This window comes from Rhinopithecus roxellana, chromosome 7 (assembly GCF_007565055.1).
Source record: "Rhinopithecus roxellana isolate Shanxi Qingling chromosome 7, ASM756505v1, whole genome shotgun sequence".
Classification (NCBI taxonomy): domain Eukaryota; kingdom Metazoa; phylum Chordata; class Mammalia; order Primates; family Cercopithecidae; genus Rhinopithecus; species Rhinopithecus roxellana.
Window position 1 is genome coordinate 49,456,738 of NC_044555.1, and position 21,272 is coordinate 49,478,009.

At 36.2% G+C, this 21,272-nt stretch overlaps 1 protein-coding gene across 10 annotated transcripts in view; it reads right to left on the reverse strand.

Moving 5' to 3' along the window:
- The window catches only part of ATRX (ATRX chromatin remodeler), a 309,323-nt gene that overhangs the window by 127,542 nt on the left and 160,509 nt on the right, over window positions 1-21,272 (reverse strand). For all 10 annotated transcript variants that reach the window (XM_030933744.1, XM_030933747.1, XM_030933752.1 and 7 more), the window contains 3 exons: window positions 15,205-15,342; window positions 13,621-13,796; window positions 11,102-11,219 (listed from right to left, as the gene is read on the reverse strand). In XM_030933744.1, the coding sequence (XP_030789604.1) occupies window positions 11,102-11,219; window positions 13,621-13,796; window positions 15,205-15,342 (432 nt within the window). The remainder of the gene's footprint in view (window positions 1-11,101; window positions 11,220-13,620; window positions 13,797-15,204; window positions 15,343-21,272) is intronic.

Consider the following 21,272-nt stretch of genomic DNA (forward strand, 5'->3'; position numbering starts at 1 on the left):
CATAGAGACCTCAACTCTACAAAAAAAAAAAAAAAAAACATACATACATACACACATATACACATATAAATATATATACACACACATATGGAAATCAATCAATGTGATACATCATATCAACAAAATGAAGGATAAAAACCATATAATTATTTCAATTCATGTTGGAAACGCATGTGATAATATTCAACATCCCTTCATAATAAAAAGCCCTAAAAACCTGGGTATCAGAGGAACATACTTCAACATATTAAAACTATATACGACAGACCCACAGCTACTATCATACTGAATGGGAAAAAACTGAAAGTCTTTGCTCTAAGATCTTGAACACTACAAGGATGCCCACTTTCACTACTGTTGTTCAACATCATACTGGAAGTCCTACTAAGAGTAATCAAATATACAAGAAAAAAACAAACCACCCCATCAAAAAGCGGGCAAAGGATATGAACAGACATTTCTCAAAAGAAGACATTCATACAGCCAACAGACACATGAAAAAATGCTCATCATCACTCGCCATCAGAGAAATGCAAATCAAAACCACAATGAGATACCATCTCACACCAGTTAGAATGGCAATCATTAAAAAATCAGGAAACAACAGGTGTTGGAGAGGATGTGGAGAAATAGGAACACTTTTACACTGCTGGTGGGATTGTAAACTAGTTCAACCATTATGGAAAACAGTATGGCAATTCCTCAAGGATCTAGAACTAGATGTACCATATGACCCAGCCATCCCACTACTGGGTATATACCCAAAGGATTATAAATTATTCTACTACAAAGACACATGCACACGTATGTTTATTGCGGCACTATTCACAATAGCAAAGACTTGGAATCAACCCAAATGTCCATCTGTGACAGACTGGAGTAAGAAAATGTGGCACATATACACCATGGAATACTATGCAGCCATAAAAAAGGATGAGTTTGCGTCCTTTGTAGGGACATGGATGCAGCTGGAAACCATCTTTCTTAGCAAACTATCACAAGAACAGAAAACCAAACACCGCATGTTCTCACTCATAGGTGGGAACTGAACAATGAGATCACTTGAACTCGGGAAGGGGAACATCACACACCGGGGCCTATCATGGGGAGGGGGGAGGGGGGAGGGATTGCATTGGGGAGTTATACATGATATAAATGATGAATTCATGGGTGCTGACGAGTTGATGGGTGCAGCACACCAACATGGCACAAATATACATATGTAACAAACCTGCACGTTATGCACATGTACCCTAGAACTTAAAGTATAATAAAAATAAATAAATAAATAAATAAATAAATAAATAAAATAAATAAATAAATATTAGCCATTCAAAAGCTCCGAAAGAGTGAAAACAAAATAGAACAAGTCTAATAATTCTGGCAGTTTCACTTGGAGGAAGACCACAGAGATAATGAAAATGAAGAATTAGAGTGCTTGGCGAAATGGGATTAGATAGAGAAAAATAATCAAATAAAGTGTTTTTTTAAATGCCAAAAAAAAAAAAGAGTAATCAAAGAAGATAAAGAAACAAAGCACATACAAATGGGAAAGGAAGAAGTCAAATTATCCTTGTTTGCAGATGACATGACCTTATAGTTGGAAAAAAAAAAAAAAACAAACTAAAGACTCCACCAAAAAAACTATTCAAACTGATCAATAATTTCAGTTAAGTGGCAAGTAACAAAATCAATACACAAAAATCATTGGCATTTCTATATGCCATCAATGAACAATTTGAAGAAATCAAGAAAATAATCTTATTTACAATAGCTACAAATAAAATAAAATATTCAGAAATTAACTGAATTAAAGAAGTGAGGCAGGGCACAGTGGCTCATGCCTGTAATTCCAGCACTTTGGGAGATCAATGCAAGTGGATCACTTGAAGCCAGGAATTCAAGACCAGCCTGGCCAACATGGCAAAACCCTGCCTCTACTAAAAATACAAAAATTAAAGGAGTGTGGTGATGCACACCTTTAATCCCAGCTACTCAGGAGGCTGAGGCACGAGAATCACTGAAACCAGGAGGCGGAGGTTGCAGTGAGCCAAGATCGCACCACTGCACCCCAGCCTGGGTGACAGAATGAGACTCTGTCTCAAAAAAAGAAAGAAGAAGAAAGAAGAAAGAAGAAGAAGGAGGTGGAGGAGGAGGAGGAGGAAGAGGAGAAGAGGAAGAGGAAGAAGAGAAGAGGAAGAGGAAGAGGAAGAGGAAGAGGAAGAGGAAGAAGAAGAAGAAGAAGAAGAAGAAGAAGAAGAAGAAGAAGAAGAAGAAGAAGAAGAAGAAGAAGAAGAAGAAGTAGTAGTAGTAGTAGTAGTAGTAGTAGTAGTAGTAGTAGTAGTAGTAGTAAAAGAACTCTACAATGAAAAATATAAAACATCGATGGAAGAAATGGAAGAGGACACCAAAAAATTGAAAGACATTCCATGTTCATGGATCAAAAGAATCAATATTGTTAAAATGTCCACACCACCCAAAGCAATCTTCAGATTCAAAGCAATCCCTGTGAAATAAATACCAATGATATTCTTCACAGAAATTGAAAAAACTATCCTGAAATTTATAAGGAACCATGAAAGACCCAGAATAGTGAAAGCTATCCTGAGCTAAATGAACAAAACTGGAGGAATCAGATTACATAACTTCAAAGTACACTACAGAACTACTGTAATCAAAACAGCATGATACTAGCATAAAGAAAGACACATAGGCCAATGAAACAGAATAGTAAACCCAGAAACAAGTTCACACACTTACAGTGAATGCATACTCTACACAGGTGCCATGGACATGCATCGGGGAAAGGATAGTCTCTTCAGTAAGTGGTGCTGGGAAAATTGGATATCCGTATGCAGAAGAATGAATCTGGACACCTATCTATTGTCATATTCAAATGGATTAAAAACTTTAATACCTCAAACTATGAAAATACTAAGAGAAACCATTGGTGAAACTCTACAGGACATTGGATTGGGCAAAGATTTCTTGAGTAATACCTCAAAAGCAGAAGCAACCAATGCAAAAAAATGGACAAATGGGATCATATCAAGTTAAAAAGCTTCTGCACAGGAAAGAATACAATCCAACAAAGTGAAGAGATAACCCACAGGATTGGAGAAAGTATCTGCAAACTACCCATCTGACAAGGGATTAATGACCACAATATATAAGGAGCTGAAACAAGTCAAATGGAAAAAAAAAAAAAAAAAAAACTCTAACAATCTAATTTGAAAATTGGCAAAAGATCTGAGTAGACATTTCTCAAAAGAAGACATGCAAATGGCAAATAGGTATAAGAAAAGATAATAAGAAAAGGTACTCAACATCATTGGTCATCTGAGAAATGCTAATCAAAATTACAATAAGATATCATCTCACCCATTAAAGTGGCTTTTATCCAAAAGACAGACAAATGCTGGCGAGGAGGTGGAGAAAAGGGAACCCACATACACTGCTGGTGGCAATGTAAATTAGTACAGCCACTATGGAGAAAAGTTTGGAGGTTCCTCAAAAAAGCAAAAATAGAGCTATCATATGACACAGCAATCCCACAGCTGGGTATATACTCAGAAGAAAGAAAATCAGTATATTGAAGAGATACTGGCACTCCTATGTTTGTTACAGCACTGTTTACAACAGCCAAGATTTGGAAGCAACCCAAAGTTTATCAACAGATGAATGAATAAAGAAAATGTGGTAGATGTACACAATGGGGTACTATGCAGCCATAAAAGAGAATGAGATCCTGTGATTTGAAACCACATGAAACAGCAAGAAAGACAAATTTCACATATTCTCACTTATTTTGGGGAGCTAAGATTCTTTTTTTTTTTTTTGACGCAGCTCTGTCATAAAGGCTGGAATGTAGTGGCATGATCACAGCTCACTGCAACCTCTGCCTCCCAGATTCAAGCGACTCTCCTGCTTCAGCCTCCTGAGTAGCCAGGATTACAGGCACATGCCACCACGACTTTTGCATTTTTTTGTATAGACAGGGTTTCACCATGTTGGCTAGGCTGGTCTCGAACTCCTGCCCTTGAACTCCTGCCCTTAAGCCATCCACCTGCCCGGGCCTCCCAAAGTGCTGGGATAACAGGCCTGGGATTACCATACCAGCCAGGAGCTAAAATTTTTTTTTTCCATTATGGTGGGAGTCACCATACCCAGCCAGGAGCTAAAATTTAAAACAACTGAACTCACAGAGATAGAAAATAGAACAATAGTTAATAGAGGCTGAGAAGGGCAGTAGGGCAGGGGGAAAGGAGAGATGGTTATTAGGTACAAAATATAGTTAGGTAGAATGAATAAGAGCTAGTATTTTATAGAACAGGGTGACTACAGGCAACAATAATTTATTGTACACTTTAAAATAAATAAAATATAAATGACTTGTTTGTAACACATTTAAGGATGAATGCTTGAGATGGATACCTCATTTACCCTGATGTGATTATTATGCATTGTACGGCTGCATTAAAATATCTCATGTACCCCATAAATGTATACACCTACTATGTACCCACAAAACTTAAAACAATAATTTTTTTCTCTATATAATATCATGTCACTTGCAAATTGAAATAGTTTTACCCCTTCCATGACACTGTGGAATACTTTTAGTTTTCTGGTGTAATTGTCCTGGCCAGAACCTCTAGAAAATGTTAAATATAAGAGGCAAAAGTGACATCTTTGTTTTGTTCCTGACCTTAGGAGAAAGTCATTGAGTTTTACATTTCAATTAAATTCCTCTTAATAGCATAAGACACACATCCAAAGACAAAAACTACTTAGCTGGAAGATATGTCAGAATATACTAACTTAATGCAGCAGAGTTAAAATGATCAGGAATACGAAGAGATCTTAAGAGACGTGGTTGATGGAGTAAGAAGAGCTGATAAATGTCATATGAAAACAGAGAGAAAGGGATAGAGCCAAATTTGAAGAGGTAATTTAATACATAATACACATTATAGACACAATTCTACTAATTTGAAAATATTAGAGTGAACACTAAAAAGTATTTTGTGGCATTATCTTTTTGATCACTTTGCTATGCATTTTCATACACATCCTTTTTATTTCACAGAAATGGGTACTATTTCATCTTTATTACATAATATACTTATTCTATATATTCCTAATTATTAACACACAATATTCCATGTTATAATATTTAATGTATCTTCCTACATGGTATTAGATTATCGTGATATACCATAATATAAACTATCCCCAAAAGTTGAAGATTTGAGTTAATTTCCAATTTTTTGTTATTATAAATAATGCCACAACAGGTAACAGTTCACTTTAGGTCACAAGCTGGATAATATAATTCCAGCCATTAAAAAAAATATATATATATATACACACACACAGTATATAAACACAATGTATATGTATTGTGTGTTTATGCAGTGTGTGCTTATGACATTTAAGTGTCACACATACATTTTAAAAACTGGAAAGCAAGATATCAAATATTAAATAAGTAGCGGTTCCAAATTATAGTTTATGAGATTATAAGTAGTTTTTATTGTATCAGTGCCTTTCAACATTTCACATATATTTCACAATGAACACACATTGCTATTTCTGCAGCCAGAAAACTAAGCTTTGAAACAAACCCTGAGATTAACATCCTTTAATATAAATCTCTGCATATATTTCTGACCATTTCCTTTGGAAAAAAGCTTACAATTGAAATTAATTTTGAGGTCCCTTTCCAAATTACTGTCCAATTTATGCTACCATCAAGAGGGCCCATTTCTCTGTAGCCTCAACAACACTTTAGTATCATTTTATCTTTGCCAGTTTAGGAGTGTTCTGTGTTTAATGGTGATTCTGACAGTACAACCACATTTGGAAATGAGTATTAAACATTATTTTCGCAGCTTGAAGTACACTATTCCAATGTTAGTCATAACATTTTTAAACACTAAATTTAACTTAATTTTTTTTTAAACTTATTGAAATAGCTAGATGAGGCTGAGCATGGTGGCTCACACCTGTAATCCCAGCACTTTGGGAGGCTGAGATGGGATATCACTTGAGCCCAGTAGTTCAAGATGAGTCTGGGCAACATAGCAAGACCCCATCTCTCTATATAAAAAATGTTTAAATAAATATTTTTAATTAAAAGAAATAAAATTTTAAAAAATAGCTAGAAGAGAGAATTTTGAATGTTCTCATCACAAAGCAATGACAATTAAAAGAAATAAAATTTTAAAACATAGCTAGAAGAGAGAATTTTGAATGTTCTCACCACAAAGCAATGACAAGTGTTTGAAGTGACAGATATACTAAATTACTCTAATTTTATCATTACACAATGTATACACATATCAAAATATCACTCTGGGCCTATTAGTATGTACAATTAATGTGTCAGTTAAAAACAAAATGAAACTTTAAAGTATTTTTCTGATTATGGAAGTTTTACATATATGTATATTTCTTGGATTTTGTAATTTTGCAGAAATGTACATAACAAGTAAAATACAAAAGAATCAGTATTTCCACCTCTTAGAGAAAATCACCAAAGTTAACACTTCAGTGTTAATTTCTCCACGTTCCCCTTGTCTAGTTCACTCATCTCAGGTCTCAGCTCACCCCTTACCAAAGAAAAAAATTTGGAGCAATGATTCTTAAGCTGATGGTCCATCAGAATCACCTGTAGGGCTCATAAAAATGCAGATGCATGGGCCCTACTCCAGACCTTTTGAATCAATCTCTAAAGAGTGGCACCTGGGTCCATGTATTTTTAGAGACAAAAGCATATTACTGTGCTCCGTTTGGGGGTACTTCTTAAATTATGGTAAAATATACATTTAAAAAATTTACTGTTTTAAATGAGAACACATGGACACAGGGATGGGCACATCACATACTGGGGCCTATCGGGGGGTTGGGAGCAAGGGGAGGAAGACCATTAGGAAAAACCTAATGCATGTGGGGCTTAAAACCCACATGACAACTTGATAGGTGCAGCAAACCACCATGGCACATGTATACTTATGTAACAAACCTGCACGTTCTGCATATGCATCCCAGAACTTAAAGTAAAATAAAAATAAAATAAAATAAAAAATTTACTATTTAACCAGTTTTTAAGTATACAATTCAGTGGCATTAAGTATAATCACAATGTTGTACAAAAATCATAACTCTCTATTTCCAGAACTTTTTCATCATTCCAAACAGACACTTAGTACCCATTAACAGTAACTTGCCACACCCTTCATCCCCCAGAACCTCGTAACCACGACTCTACTTTCTACTCATAGAGTTTGACTACTCTAGGTACCTTTAAGCAGAATTATACAGTATTTGCCTTTTTGTGTCTGATTTCTTTCACTTAGCATTAACGTCTTCAAGCTTCATCTATGTGGTAGCAAATGTCGGAATTTCCCTCCTTTATGAGGCTGAGTAATATTCCACTGAAGTATGTCCATACCACATTTTGTTTATCCATTCATCCATCAGTGGACATTTGGGTTGCTTCCACCTTTTCTTTTGCCATTATGAATGATGCAACTATAAACATAAGTGTCTCAGTATCTGTTTGAGTTCCTGCTTTCAATTCTTTTGGGTGTACTTATAAGTGGAACTATTAGATCGAATGGTATATATTTAACTTTCTGAGTTACTACTACAATGTTTTTCCACATCTGACATTCCTACTAGCAATGTACAGGGTTCCACTTTCTCCACATCCTCTTAAGCACTTATTTTCCTTTTTTTTTTTTTTCATAATGGCCACCACAATGGGTGTGAAATGGTATCTCACTGTAGTTTTGATTTGCATTCCTCTAATGAGGAGATATGTTGAGCACTGTATATCTTCTTTAGAGAAATTTCTATTCAAATCTTTTGCTTCTCTTTGAAACAGACTATTTCTTTGTTGTTGAGTTGCAGGAATTCTTTACATACAGTTGACCCCGTCCACCAAAGGTTTAAACCACATGGGTCCACTTATACACAGATTTTGTTTCAACCAAATGTTGATTGAAAATACAGTATTCACAGAATGTCAAACCCATGTTTGACTTTTCATATATGCAGGTTCTGTGGGATTTGTTTATGAGCAAATTTTGGTATACACAGGCAGGTCCTAGAACCAATCCCCCACATATACCATGGGACAACTATATTCTGCATGTGAATCCCTTATCAGATATATGTTTTGCAATATTTTCTCACATTCCATGGGCTATCTTTTCCTGTGTTCTACTTTTTGCACAGTTGTCAAAATAAGACAGCATGTGGATATTAAGTTTAAAGCCAGACTAATATTTAGTTATTAAAAAACTAAGTATCCACATGCTTATAAAACCTTAAGTGTTTACTGAATTGCAGAGACTTACATGTTATTATAAACTTCTGATACCTGACAATAAAAGGCAAACCATAGAATTACACTGAAAAAAAGAGAACTAAGAAAAATTAAGAGGATTTTAGATTTCTTCAATATTCTTTAACAGCCAGTCTCTTAGGATAACTTTCATTCTGCAAATATTAAACATATTATAAATTATCACTAAAAATTAACATGAAACTGCTGCTAATGTTAAAAACAAAATTTGGGTGAACTTCTTAAAAGTAACCACAGTCTAAAAAAGCAGAAACAAAAAATTTCTGGAATATTTAACAGATAAAATACCAAACATTTTAAATGCAAGTAAAATAGGCAGGTAATATTTCAAGAGAAATACTGTGAAGATCTGTACTGAGAATCAAGACAAGAGTAGCCATTAATATAACCCACTTGGCCTTTTATGAATGTTTTTCAAAGGGGTTATTTAACTCAGGTTATTCTACTCTACAGGTAATACTGCATTTGGTAAGGGGGAAACCCCACACCCTAAAACTTAAAGATTCATGGTACCAGATGATAATTTAACAATCGCATCTTTCAGATTTTAGCTATGGCAATTAGCACTTTAGATATTTACTCCTATCAATGACAGTCACAAAGAATAAAGCAAAGCCCCCTAAATTCTTAAATAATTGCATTGCTCTCAAAAAGAGTAAGTTTTTAAAAATTTTTAAAAATTGATACATAATATTTATACATATTTTGGGAGTACATGTGATATTTTGTTACATCCATAGAATACGCAATGATCAAGTCAGGGTATTCAGGCTAGCCATCACCTTGAGTATTTATCACTTTTATATGCTGGGAACATTTCGAGCCCTCTCTTCTAGCTATTTTGAAATATACAATGCATTGTTGCTAACTATAGTCACCCCATTCTGCCATCGAACAGTAGAACTTATTCCTTCTATCTAAATACATGCCTGTACCCATTAACCAACCTCTCTCCCTCCCTCAACATACACATACTTCCCAGACTCGGGTATCTATCATTCTACTATCTACCTCCATGAGGTCAACTCAAAAGGGTAGAGCTTAACATCTATACCTGAGCAGTTAACATTTGTGACTGGTTGTTGTTGTTGCTGAGACAAGGTAGTGCTCTGTTGCCCAGGCTGAAATGCAGTGGCACAATCATGGCTCACTGCAGTCTTGACCTCTTAGGCTCAAGCAAACCTCCTGCCTCAGCCTCCCAAGTAGCTGGGACTACAGGTGTGCATTACCATACCTGGCTAATTTTTTTATTTTTTGTGGAGATGAGGTTTCACTATGCTGCCCAGGCTGGTTCTGAACTCCTGAGCTCAAGTCATCCTCCCACCTTGGCCTCCCAAAGTGCTGTGATTACAGGCATGAACCACCATGCCCAGCCTATGATTGGTTATTAAAGACAACCAATTCTATAAAATCTGAAAACACTATTGTGAGCATTTTCCCTAATATAAAACATTTGAAAAGGAAAAAATATTAAATGACTAAATGTATTACTCCTTATCACTCAGAGATTAATGAAAGACAGATCTGAACATCCCTCTTTTAAACTACACAGCAACTCTCTCATTGGGATAACTATTTGGTTATTTAATTATGCCTACAATTTTTATTATTCAAAAAAGAATAGTATAGTAAATCTACCAGCTTCTGATAGATATACAAATGAAAATGTGTGCTTTATTGGAACTGATTTTCTTCCAAAAGTCAGTACAAAAATTATTTTTATAAGAGCAAAAAAGCAGTTCCATAAAATACTAAGATTCAAATACTGTTTTCCCCAGCAGAATGTTTCTTGAGAACCATCATCATATTACTCTTTAGGATGCACTGCTATTACAAAAAGAGTACTTAGCTATAATTATCATTTTAATATGTGTGTACATACTTCCATCCTCCTCTATTTTTTTGATCAATTACTGTATTCACAATGGGCCAAAGAGCACCCTCTAACCTGTATCTCCTAATTAAATATGTGATATCATTTGGGGAAATGTACCAGAATAAGTGACCAACAAGTAAGAAATCTCACTCCAGTCCAAAGGTTTTGTTGTGTGAAGACAGACATCTTCAGGCACAGAGGGACACAGACACACACACGCAAAAGCTTATTGATGGTAAAACAATAACTACTCATTGTATTTTTTTTAAAGCATAGAAAAATACAAGAAATAAACTAGAAGGTCTTCATAACAAAAACACCCAGAAAACAACTTCTGTTAGCATTTTGGTGTATTTTAGGCATTTGTGTGCATTTTTATAATAACATGGAGTGCATAACAACATGGAGTGCATACTACATGCCTTGCCTTCCATGTTACCTTTTCCGCCTTCAACCTTTGTTAATTAAATAACTGAGAAACAAACTCATGAATTTAACTTATATGCCTTTTATTATTAATGTGGGTGAATACTTTTTAAAAAATACTCTGGAATTTTGTATATCTTCTTTTATGGATTTATTCACATTCATAATTTTTCTGAAATAAAAGCTCTTTACAAATTAAGGGCACTATTCATATGTGCTGTATATCTTTTTCATCAGTTTGCTTCTTGATTTTAATTTTGACAGCATCAGTGTTTTTTAATTAGAAATATTTTATGCTTTTAAGCATACCCATTTTATTCAAATGCAAAACTGAAAAAGAACAGACATAGTAAGACAACTGGAATAATCTTTGGAAAAAGAATGTCTTTATAGAGAAGATGAAATCAACAAGGTGTATTGGTTACCTGTTAAGTGATCTAAGTAGTACTGATAGAGCTTGCACTGAATAGGAGTCATTCTCACAGCTAACACATATTCGTGTTTTGGAGGCAAGAATTTTGTTAATGCTGTATAATCTTTCCTCTGTAATTAACAAGAAAGATAATGAAAATTAATCTAAATATTTAACAGGAATGAACTACAAATTCTCATTGCTTATAACTGAAATATACACATAAATAAATAGGCACTAACCATATAAGAAAACATTTTCTTAAATATATTTACCCTTTCTAAACCCATAATTTTCTACACAATGTATTTCATATGACTATACAATATGGTACACTGGTAAAAAAAATACTGCCACACACCAGGTAGGTTTTAAATTGAAGCAGTCACATTACCAAGTGAGCAATTTAAGTTTTCGAAATAGTCTTCTCTGTACAGAAACAAAAATAACAAAAGGTGTGGAGAGGATGTAGTAGGTAGTGTTAGCAAAATGACTTGCTTTAATCATATAGTAAAACCTAGGAGGCCGGGCGTGGTGGCTCAAGCCTGTAATCCCAGCACTTTGGGAGGCTGAGACGGGCGGATCACGAGGTCAGGAGATCGAGACCATCCTGGCTAACATGGTGAAACCCCGTCTCTACTAAAAAAAAAAAAAAATACAAAAAACTAGCCGGGCGAGATGGCCGGCGCCTGTAGTCCCAGCTACTTGGGAGGCTGAGGCAGGAGAATGGCATAAACTCGGGAGGCGGAGCTTGCAGTGAGCTGAGATCCGGCCACTGCACTCCAGCCTGGGCAACAAAGCTAGACTCCGTCTCAAAAAAAAAAAAAAAAAAAAAAAAAAAACAAACACCTAGGAATCAAAGTCTAATGCAGTCTGAGTTGGCTTCTGAGAAGGATATGCTAATATGTCAAACAATAACATATAATTTTAGAGGGAATATTTGCCCAATTAAGAAAGCAATCCATCTACAAGCACTCTTGAAACCATTTTATTGTAAGAATAGAAAAATAGAACACCAGTGTGCGAAATAGAAATTACTACTTACACCAGAAGGAAAAATGCTGCCTGGGTAGTAGCGGCAATACAGAAACAGAGTACTTGCTAGCACGTGTAGCCAATCTGACCAAATGGAACAACTACTCCTTACAATGATGACAAGTACAGTCATCCCTCAGTATCTATGGGAGTACTGGTTCCAGAACCCACCCCCACCTCCACAGATATCAAAATCCATGAAAGCTCAAGTCACTTATATAAATAATGCAGTGTTTGCATATAACCTATAAACATACTCCCATATACTTTAAATCATCCCTAGATTACTTATAATGCCCAACACAATACAAATACTATGTAATAGTTGTTATACTCTATTGTTTAAGCAATAATGACAAGAAAAAAGTCTGTACATGTTCAGTACAGACACAGTCATCCATTTTTCTCTTAATTATTTTCTTTCTTTTTTTTAAGAGACAGGGTCTTACTCTGTCATTGAGGCTGAAGTGCAGTGGCATGATCTTAGCTCATTGCAGTCTTGAATTCCTGGGCTCAATCAATCCTCCTGCCTCAGCCTCGCAAGTGACTGAGACTATAGGTGCGCACCACCGTGCCTGGTTAATTTTTTAAAACTTTTTTTTAGAGACAGGGTCTTGCTCTGCCATCCAGCCTGGAGTGCAGTGGCATGATCTTAGCTCACTGCAGCCCTGAACTCCTGGGCTCAAGTGATCCTCCCACCTCGGCCTCTTAAAGTGCTGGAATTACAGGTGTGCACCACTGTACCTAGCCTCTGTCCATTTTATCTATTTTTTTAAATATTTTTGATCCATGGTAGGTTGAATCCATGGATACAAAACCCACAAATATGGAGAGCAAACTATATATCCAACCAAAAGAATAGCCTGTCTCATTTGTTAAAACATCTCTGAGGCTATCATTAGTACCTAACGTTTGCAGAGAAAGTGCATATCTTGAGATCTATCTCAGCTCAGTCTCTAGATATTTATCCATTCATTAATATAGATTCACTGAAAATCTGTACATAAAAGACACCACTAGTCTGTTCAGGTTACTATATATAATTGAAAGTAACAAAACTGTTTCTCCAAGATTACTTTAAAAATGGCTCCTCTCTTAATTCGTACTGGCCTTTCCTATAACCATTTCAAAAATGTGAGATTTATAATACTATACTATAGAATTAGGGTGAGCATAGGAACTTTATCACAATAGTTGTGTTCCTCTTAAGGAACTCCCTATTTTAAGGATGAAAAATCTAAACATTAACATAATAAGATATGAGGCTTTACACTTGGCAAATGAATTAACTATGTTTTAAACTTCTCAGGGGAACTTCTTTTTTAAAAGTTGAATGCAGCAGAAATTTTTGAAGACAATGCAAGGAGATATAACTGTAAAACTACTGAAAGAGTGGGAAAGAAAACACAAAATTATTAAACTTTAAGGTCAGAAAATATGTTGGGATTATAATATAACAAAGTAAGAATATTTTACTACTATGGAACATATATGTACCTGAACACATCCAGCTAACATCTCATAGAGAATGTGAGCACGTTTTTTCATCACTCTGACATCTACCATGGTAGAATCTGCACACTGACCATTTTGAATTGGATTTATAAATCTATTCCTGAACTCCTTAATGGATCCAAGTAAATTTTCCTTGATAAAATTAACCATACAATGATCTAAGAGAGAAGACATTATTCATTAACAACATTAACAATGGTTGAAAAGACTTAGAAAAATTCCCCAATGAAATGTTCATGTCAGAAACGCATGCATTAGCATTAAGCTACAAAAAAAGAATATCAAGCTAAGTATATATAGAATAAACATGGTTATAAGTCTGATCTACAAGTGAATTACTGAAACGAGAGAGAAAACTGAAGTAAAAACCATCCCTAAATACTAGACATGAATGTTTTTTAAAAATACCTAAGGACATTTTATTCAAGCTCACTATTCTTTATAAGAGATATGAAGTATAAAACAAATGGTCCATTAATCTAACCATGATTTATGGTCTGTGAGGCTATCTTGTGAAGAAAGGAGATACTAAGTCAAAACAATAAAAGGAGGTAATAAGCTACTACGCAAGTTAATTTATATTAACTGATTCATTTCCAGAATAATCAAATAATATTTGAGAGATCAAATAATAACAACTGTTATTCAGTATTCAGTTGGGGCTACACAAATAGTTAAAAATAAACTAATTACTAATGTATTTTGTAAGACTAACCCATTTTGTAAAAATTAATAGAGCTATCACTTGTCCCATACTATATAGGACCACAATATGAAACAGCATTTCTATAAATAGGGTAATAGAACAGAAAAGAGGAAAACTGGAACAGATAAAAACAAACATAAAGTATAGGATAAAGTGAAATGACTAGTATTACAAACAATAAAATAGCAAAAAGTTACCAAAAATATACTAAAGGAATGTAATACAGAGAAAAATAACAAAAAGCCATTACAGTGGGAAAAAAAGTGAGCGATTACAACAGGAAATTTCAATTTGTTACTTGCTGAATAATCTCATGTTGCCTTTTTTAGTGTCACCACAGACATATGAAAATGAGAGAAATTCACAACTCACTTCCCTAGGTTTACATCAACTACCTTTAGCCTTAGCAAACTGTCCTGCCATGGATTCAGCAAACCTCTCCTTCTCCCATTTCCACTTTACTGAAATGTTCACGGTTCCCATTTCTTCTTGATTTCTTAACAGTACATGCCCCCAAACTGGAAAATCTCCTTAAAATTATCTGGAGTAATCATATACGCTTATGTACTTTTTAAAGCAATCATTAAGACTTCTGATACTCTTGTAATAAATCACATTCCATATTTATATATGAACATTCACAATGGCGTATCTCTTGACTGTCTTTTACCACTCATATTTATAAAGCATCTCATTTGAAAAGTATGTTATTCTTTCACAGCAGACTAAGATGAACGTATGTAGATCATGGTCTAGGATTATATTAGAGTAAGTAGAAGAAAGGCCAAATGGTAAAGTTACAAACATATTATCTGAGGAAATACCGATATTATACTGCATAATCAGAGATATTAACTCACACTCAATTAGGTTATTTTGAAGTGGTGTTCCTGTTAAAATAATCCTCCTCCTCGATCGTATAGAATTCATAGCTTTAGAAACAGCAGATGCTTCATTTTTTAGAATGTGGCCTTCATCACAAACAACAAAATCAGGGCCTACAAAAATATATAGAAAAATAACACAATTAATATACAATAAAACTGAAAATGTGATCCATTTAAGTAAATAAAGTCAATCCCTTTACAGTGCTGATCTTAAAGGAAGATAAAATGACATCACTGTAAGTATAAACATATTTTATCTGCTCCTGTATTTGGTTAATACAACACTAATTATACTAATTATATCCAAATGGTAGAGCATTGAAGTACTACTATAAATGGTATTCAAAGTCCTCTGAGTATACAAAAATAAGCAAAAATAAAAACAAGAGGGAAAAAGTTCCCCCTAACAGATATAGCTTATTTTTAAAAATGTCTTTTAAAATTGAAAAGTCTTTAAAGCTATTTCAGCATCAGTACATCAACTTAAACTATCAGCAAAGACTAAGAGCAATGTATACATACTTGAAAAGAAAATTTCAAAACTTACACTTTAAGAATAATATATGTCACAATAGACCATATAATATTTCCCACTTAGCTCAAATAACATTCATTGCTGGGGAAAAATTTTAACTGATAAAAGAAAGTGAAACTGGTTGTTACATGGGTTTGGAGGGTAGGGAGAACAGCTTTCTAGCTATAAAAGATCTTAAAAGCTTAAACTCAGAAAATATTTGGGATTGCAATATAAAAAAGCAACAATATTTTATTACTATGGAATGCATTTGTAAATGAACAAATACGTTCCACAGCATTTGTGGACTCTTTTAGAAAGGCTTATTTGTTAAAATAACAGATATATATATTTTTTCCTTTTTTTTTTTTTTTTTTTTTATTTGAGATGGTGTCTCGCTCTGTCGCCCAGGCTGCAGTACAGTGGCGCAATCTTGGGTCACTGCAACCTCCACCCCCCGGGTTCAGGTAATTCTCCTGTCTTAGCCTATCGAGTAGCTGGGATTACAGGTGCCTGCCACCACGCCTGGCTAATTTTTTGGTCTTTTTAGTAAAGATGAGGTTTCACCATGTTGGTCAGGCTGGTCTCGAACTCCTGACCTCAAGTGATCTGCCTCCCAAAGTGCTGGGATTACAGGCATAAGCTATCAGGCCCAGCTGATATATATTTTTTCTAGGGTATAATACATACTCAATTTGCTTGCTGGTTAACATATACACACATATTACTTAATTGCTGATTTCAACAAAGCAGCTGTCAAACTATCCCCCATCTGGTAAGCATTAGAGAAAATGCAACTTTTACATGACTTCAAAAGTAACTGCTTCAGTATGACAGACCAAATAATAACAACTGTTATTCAGTATTCAGTTGGGGCTACACAAATAGTAAAAAAAAAAAAAAAAAAAAAACTACTAATATTTTGTAAAACTAAAATCTCTAGCTTTGTATTTAAAAATTATGCATGCCTTACTTTGAATCTGAAAACATTTTCTATAGAGAAAATAATGCCTTTTACAGAAGTGATTTAAATGGTTTTACCACTTAATATTCCATATCCATGAGGATGCGTTGAAATGGGTACTCTCATACACTCTGTGGGTGTCTAAATTAGCATCAAACATTTTGGAAGTCAATTTTACAATAACTATCAAAATGCAAAATGTATAAACCCTTTGACCCTTATTTCAATTTCTAGGCATTGGTCCCAAAGATATTCTTCCACAGGCACCCAAAGATACACAAAAAGAATGTTCTCTGCAGCACGGTTTGTTATGGAGGAAAATCGAAAACAATCTAAAAATTTGTCAGAGGGGATCTGGTAAATGGGGCTTAAACCATGGGATAATGGAATAAGTCACAGAGTTAAAATTAATGATACAGACACACCCCCACTGGAGAAGCTGAAGGTTTGTTTGCAGGAGAAATTCCCGACTTTACCTGGAGTTGAGTCAAGTTAGAGAGCCAAGCCAAGCGAAATACAGGGGTAGAGGAAGTAGCAGAAAGGCACTGGGAGCTCGCTGGATCCCCAAGCAGCCCATTCCTGCCTGGCAACACAGGGATCCATCAGGAGGGTGGCCATCAGAGCAGGAGGTAAAACTCCACAGGAAGAAAGACTTCTGTAGCTGAACTTCTTAACAATTTGAATGGGGCGAGAAGCCTCCGGGCCAGAACTCCGGGGGAGGGTGCAAATCCAGATTGCAGACTTCACAGGTGGGGGATGAACTAAAGCCCTTTCTTTTGCAACTTGGAGGTGGAAAACCTCTGGCAAGTTTTCAAGGCAGACTCGCCCTCCCCCAGGAAACACACTCTGGGCTGTTTGGGGGGTGGGGTGGGGTGGGGTGGGGCGGGGTGGGGCGGGGCGGGGAGGCGGTGCATGGTGGGAGTGAGACTAGACCAGCCTTCCAGCCTTTCAGTTGGCGTGGAAGGTGGGTGAGGCCTGTGACTTCTGGCTTTCCCTCCACTTCCCTGACAAACTGCATGACTCAGCAGAGGCAACCATAATCCTTCTAGGTACACAACTCCAGTGACCTGGGAATCTCACCCCATCCCCCACAGCAGCCACAGCAAGACCCACCCAACAAGAGGCTGAGCTCAGACACGCCTATCCCCGACCCCCCCTGATGGTCCTTCCCTAATCACCCTTATAGCAGAAAACAAAGAACAAATACTCTTTGGAGTTCTAGGGCCCCGCCCACCACCCACACTACTACAGCTGATGCATTCTGGAAAGCGCCACCTCCTGGCCATAAGCCAACCAGCACAAAAACAGAGTATTAAACCAGCAAAGCCAAGGACCGGCATGGAGAGTCCATTGCATCCTGCGCCACCTCCACCAGTTCAGGCGCTAGTATCCATGCCTGACAGACCCATATACGGTTGATATTACAGGACTCTGTGCAGACAAACCCCAGTACCAGCCTGGAGCCGGGTGGACTCGATGGGTGGCTAGACCCAGAAGAGAGACAACAATCACTGGAAGCCACATCCACAGGAAAAGGGGGAAAGTACTATATCTAGGGAATACCCTGTGGGACAAAACAATCTGAACAACAGGCTTCAGCCCTAGACCTTCCCTCTGCCAGAGCCTACCCAAATGGGAAGGAACCAGAAAACCAACCCTAGTCATATGACAAAACAAGGCCCGTCAACACCCCACTAAAATCACACTAGTTCACCAGCAATGGATCCAAACCAAGAAGAAATCCCTGATTTACCTGAAAAAGAATTCAGGACATTAGTTATTAAGCTAATCAGGGAGGGACCAGAGAAAGGCAAAACCCAATGCAAGAAAATTCAAAACATGATACAAGAAGTGAAGGGAGAAATATTCAAGGAAACAGATAGCATAAAGAAAAAACAATCAAAAATTCAGGAAACACTGGACACACTTTTAGAAATGCAAAATGCTCTGGAAAATCTCAGCAATAGAACTGATCAAGTGGAAGAAAGAAATTCAGAGCTCGAAGACAAGATCTTCAAATTAACCCAATCCAACAAAGACAAAGAAAAAAGAATAAGAAAATACAAACAAAGCCTCTAAGAAGTCTGGGATTATGTTAAACGACCAAACCTAAGAATAATCAGTGTTCCTGAGGAAGAAGACAATTCTAAAAACTTGGAAAATATATTTGGGGGAATAATCAAGGAAAACTTCCCTGGCCTTGCTAGAGACCTAGACATGCATATACAAGAAGCGCAAAGAACACGTGAGAAATTCATCGCAAAAATATCTTCGCCTAGGCACACTGTCATCAGGTTATCCAAAGTTAAGGCGAAGGAAAGAATCTTAAGAGCTGTGAGACAGAAGCACCAGGTAACCTATAAAGGAAAACCTATCAGATTAATAGCATATTTCTCAGCAGAAACCCCTGCAAGCTAGAAGGGATTGGGGTCCTATTTTCATTCACTTCAAACAAAACAATTATCAGCTGAGAATTTTGTATCCAGCAAAACTAAGCCTCACATATGAAGGAAAGATACAGTCATTTTCAGACAAACAAATGAGAGAATTTGCCATTACCAAGCCACCACTACAAGAACTGCTAAAAGGAGCTCAAAATTCTGGAACAAATGCTAGAAACACATCAAAACAGAACCTCTTTAAAGCATAAATCACACAGGACCTATAAAACAAAAATACAAGTTAAAAAACCAAAACAAAAAGCAAAATGAAAAACCCAAAGTATGCAGGCAACAAGACGCATAATGAATGCAATGGTAGCTCACATTTCCATACTAACATGGAATGTAAATAGCCTAAATGCTCCACTTAAAAGATTCAGAACCTCCGGGTGCGGTGGCTCATGCCTGTAATCCCAGCACTTTGGGCGGCAGATCACGAGGTCAGGAGATCGAGACCATCCTGGCCAACATGGTGAAACTCTGTCTCTACTAAAAATACAAAAATTAGCTGGGCGTGGTGGCACGCACCTGTAATACCAGCTACTCGGGAGGCTGAGGCAAGAGAATCGCCTGACCCGGGAGTCAGAGGTTGCAGTGAACCAAGATCGCCACTGCACTCCAGCCTGGCTACAGAACAAGACTCTGTCTCAAAAAATAATAAATAAATAAATAAATAAATAAATAAATAAATAAATAAAAGATCCAAAATGCATAAGAACTCACCAAACAACTATCTGCTGTCTTCAGGAGACTCACCTAACACATAAGGACTCACATAAACTTAAAGTAAAGGGGTGGGAAAAGACATTTAATGAAAATGGACACCAAAAGCGAGCAGGGGTAGTTATTCTTATATCAGATGAAACAAACTTAAAAGCAACAGTGATTAAAAGAGACAAAGAGGGATATTATATAATGGTAAAAGGCCTGGTCCAACAGGAAAAGATCACAATCTTAAACATATATGCAACTAACACTGGACCTCCAAAATTTACAAAACAATTACTAATAGGCCTAAGAAATCAGATAAAAAGCAACACAATAATGGGGGGGGGGTGTGGTTTCAGTACTCCACTGACAGCACTAGACAGGTCATCAAGACTGAAAGTCAACAAAGAAACAAAGGATTTAAACTATACCCTGGAACAAATGGACTTAACAGATATATACTGAACATTTCATCCAACAACTGCAGAATACACAGTCTATCCAAGAGCCCATGGAAATTTCTCCAAGACAGACCATATGATAGGCCATAAAACAAGCCTCAATAAATTTAAGAAAACTGAAATTATAGCAAACATTCTCTCAGGTCACAGTGGAATAAAACTGTAAATAAACTCCAAAAGGAACCTTCAAAACCACGCAAACACATGGAAAATAACCTGCTCTGGAATGAGCAGTGGGTCAAAAACAAAATCAAGATGGAAATTTAAAAATTCTTCGACCTGAATACAATAATGACACAACCTATCAAAACCTCTGGGATACAGCTAAGGCACTGCTAAGAGGAAAGTTCATAGCCCTGAATGCCTACCTCAAAAAGTCCGAAACAGCACAAACAGACCATGTAAGGTCACTAGGAACTAGAGAAACAAAAACAAACCAAACCCAAATTCAGCAGAAGAAAGGAAATAACCAAGACCAGAGCAGTACTAAATGAAATGGAAACAAAACAAAACAAAAAAATACAAAAAATAAATGAAACAAAAAGCTAGTTCCTTGAAAAGATAAATAAAATTGATATACTATTAGCAAGATTAACCAAGAAAAGAAGACAGAAAATCCAAATAAAGTCACTGAGAAACGAAACAGGAGATATTACAACTGACACCACTGAAATATAAAAGATCATTCAAGGCTATTATGAATACCTTTACGCACATAAACTAGAAAACCTACAAGAGATGGATAAATTCCGGGAAAAAATACAACCCTCCTAGCTTAAATCAGGAAGAATTAGATACCCTGAACAGACCAGTAACAAGCAGAGAGATTGAAATGGCAATTTAAAAATTACCAACAAAAAAAAGTCCAGGTCGGGCGTGGTGGCTCCGGCCTGTAATCCCAGCACTTTGGGAGACTGAGGTGGGTGGATCATCTGAGGTCGGGAGTTCGAGAC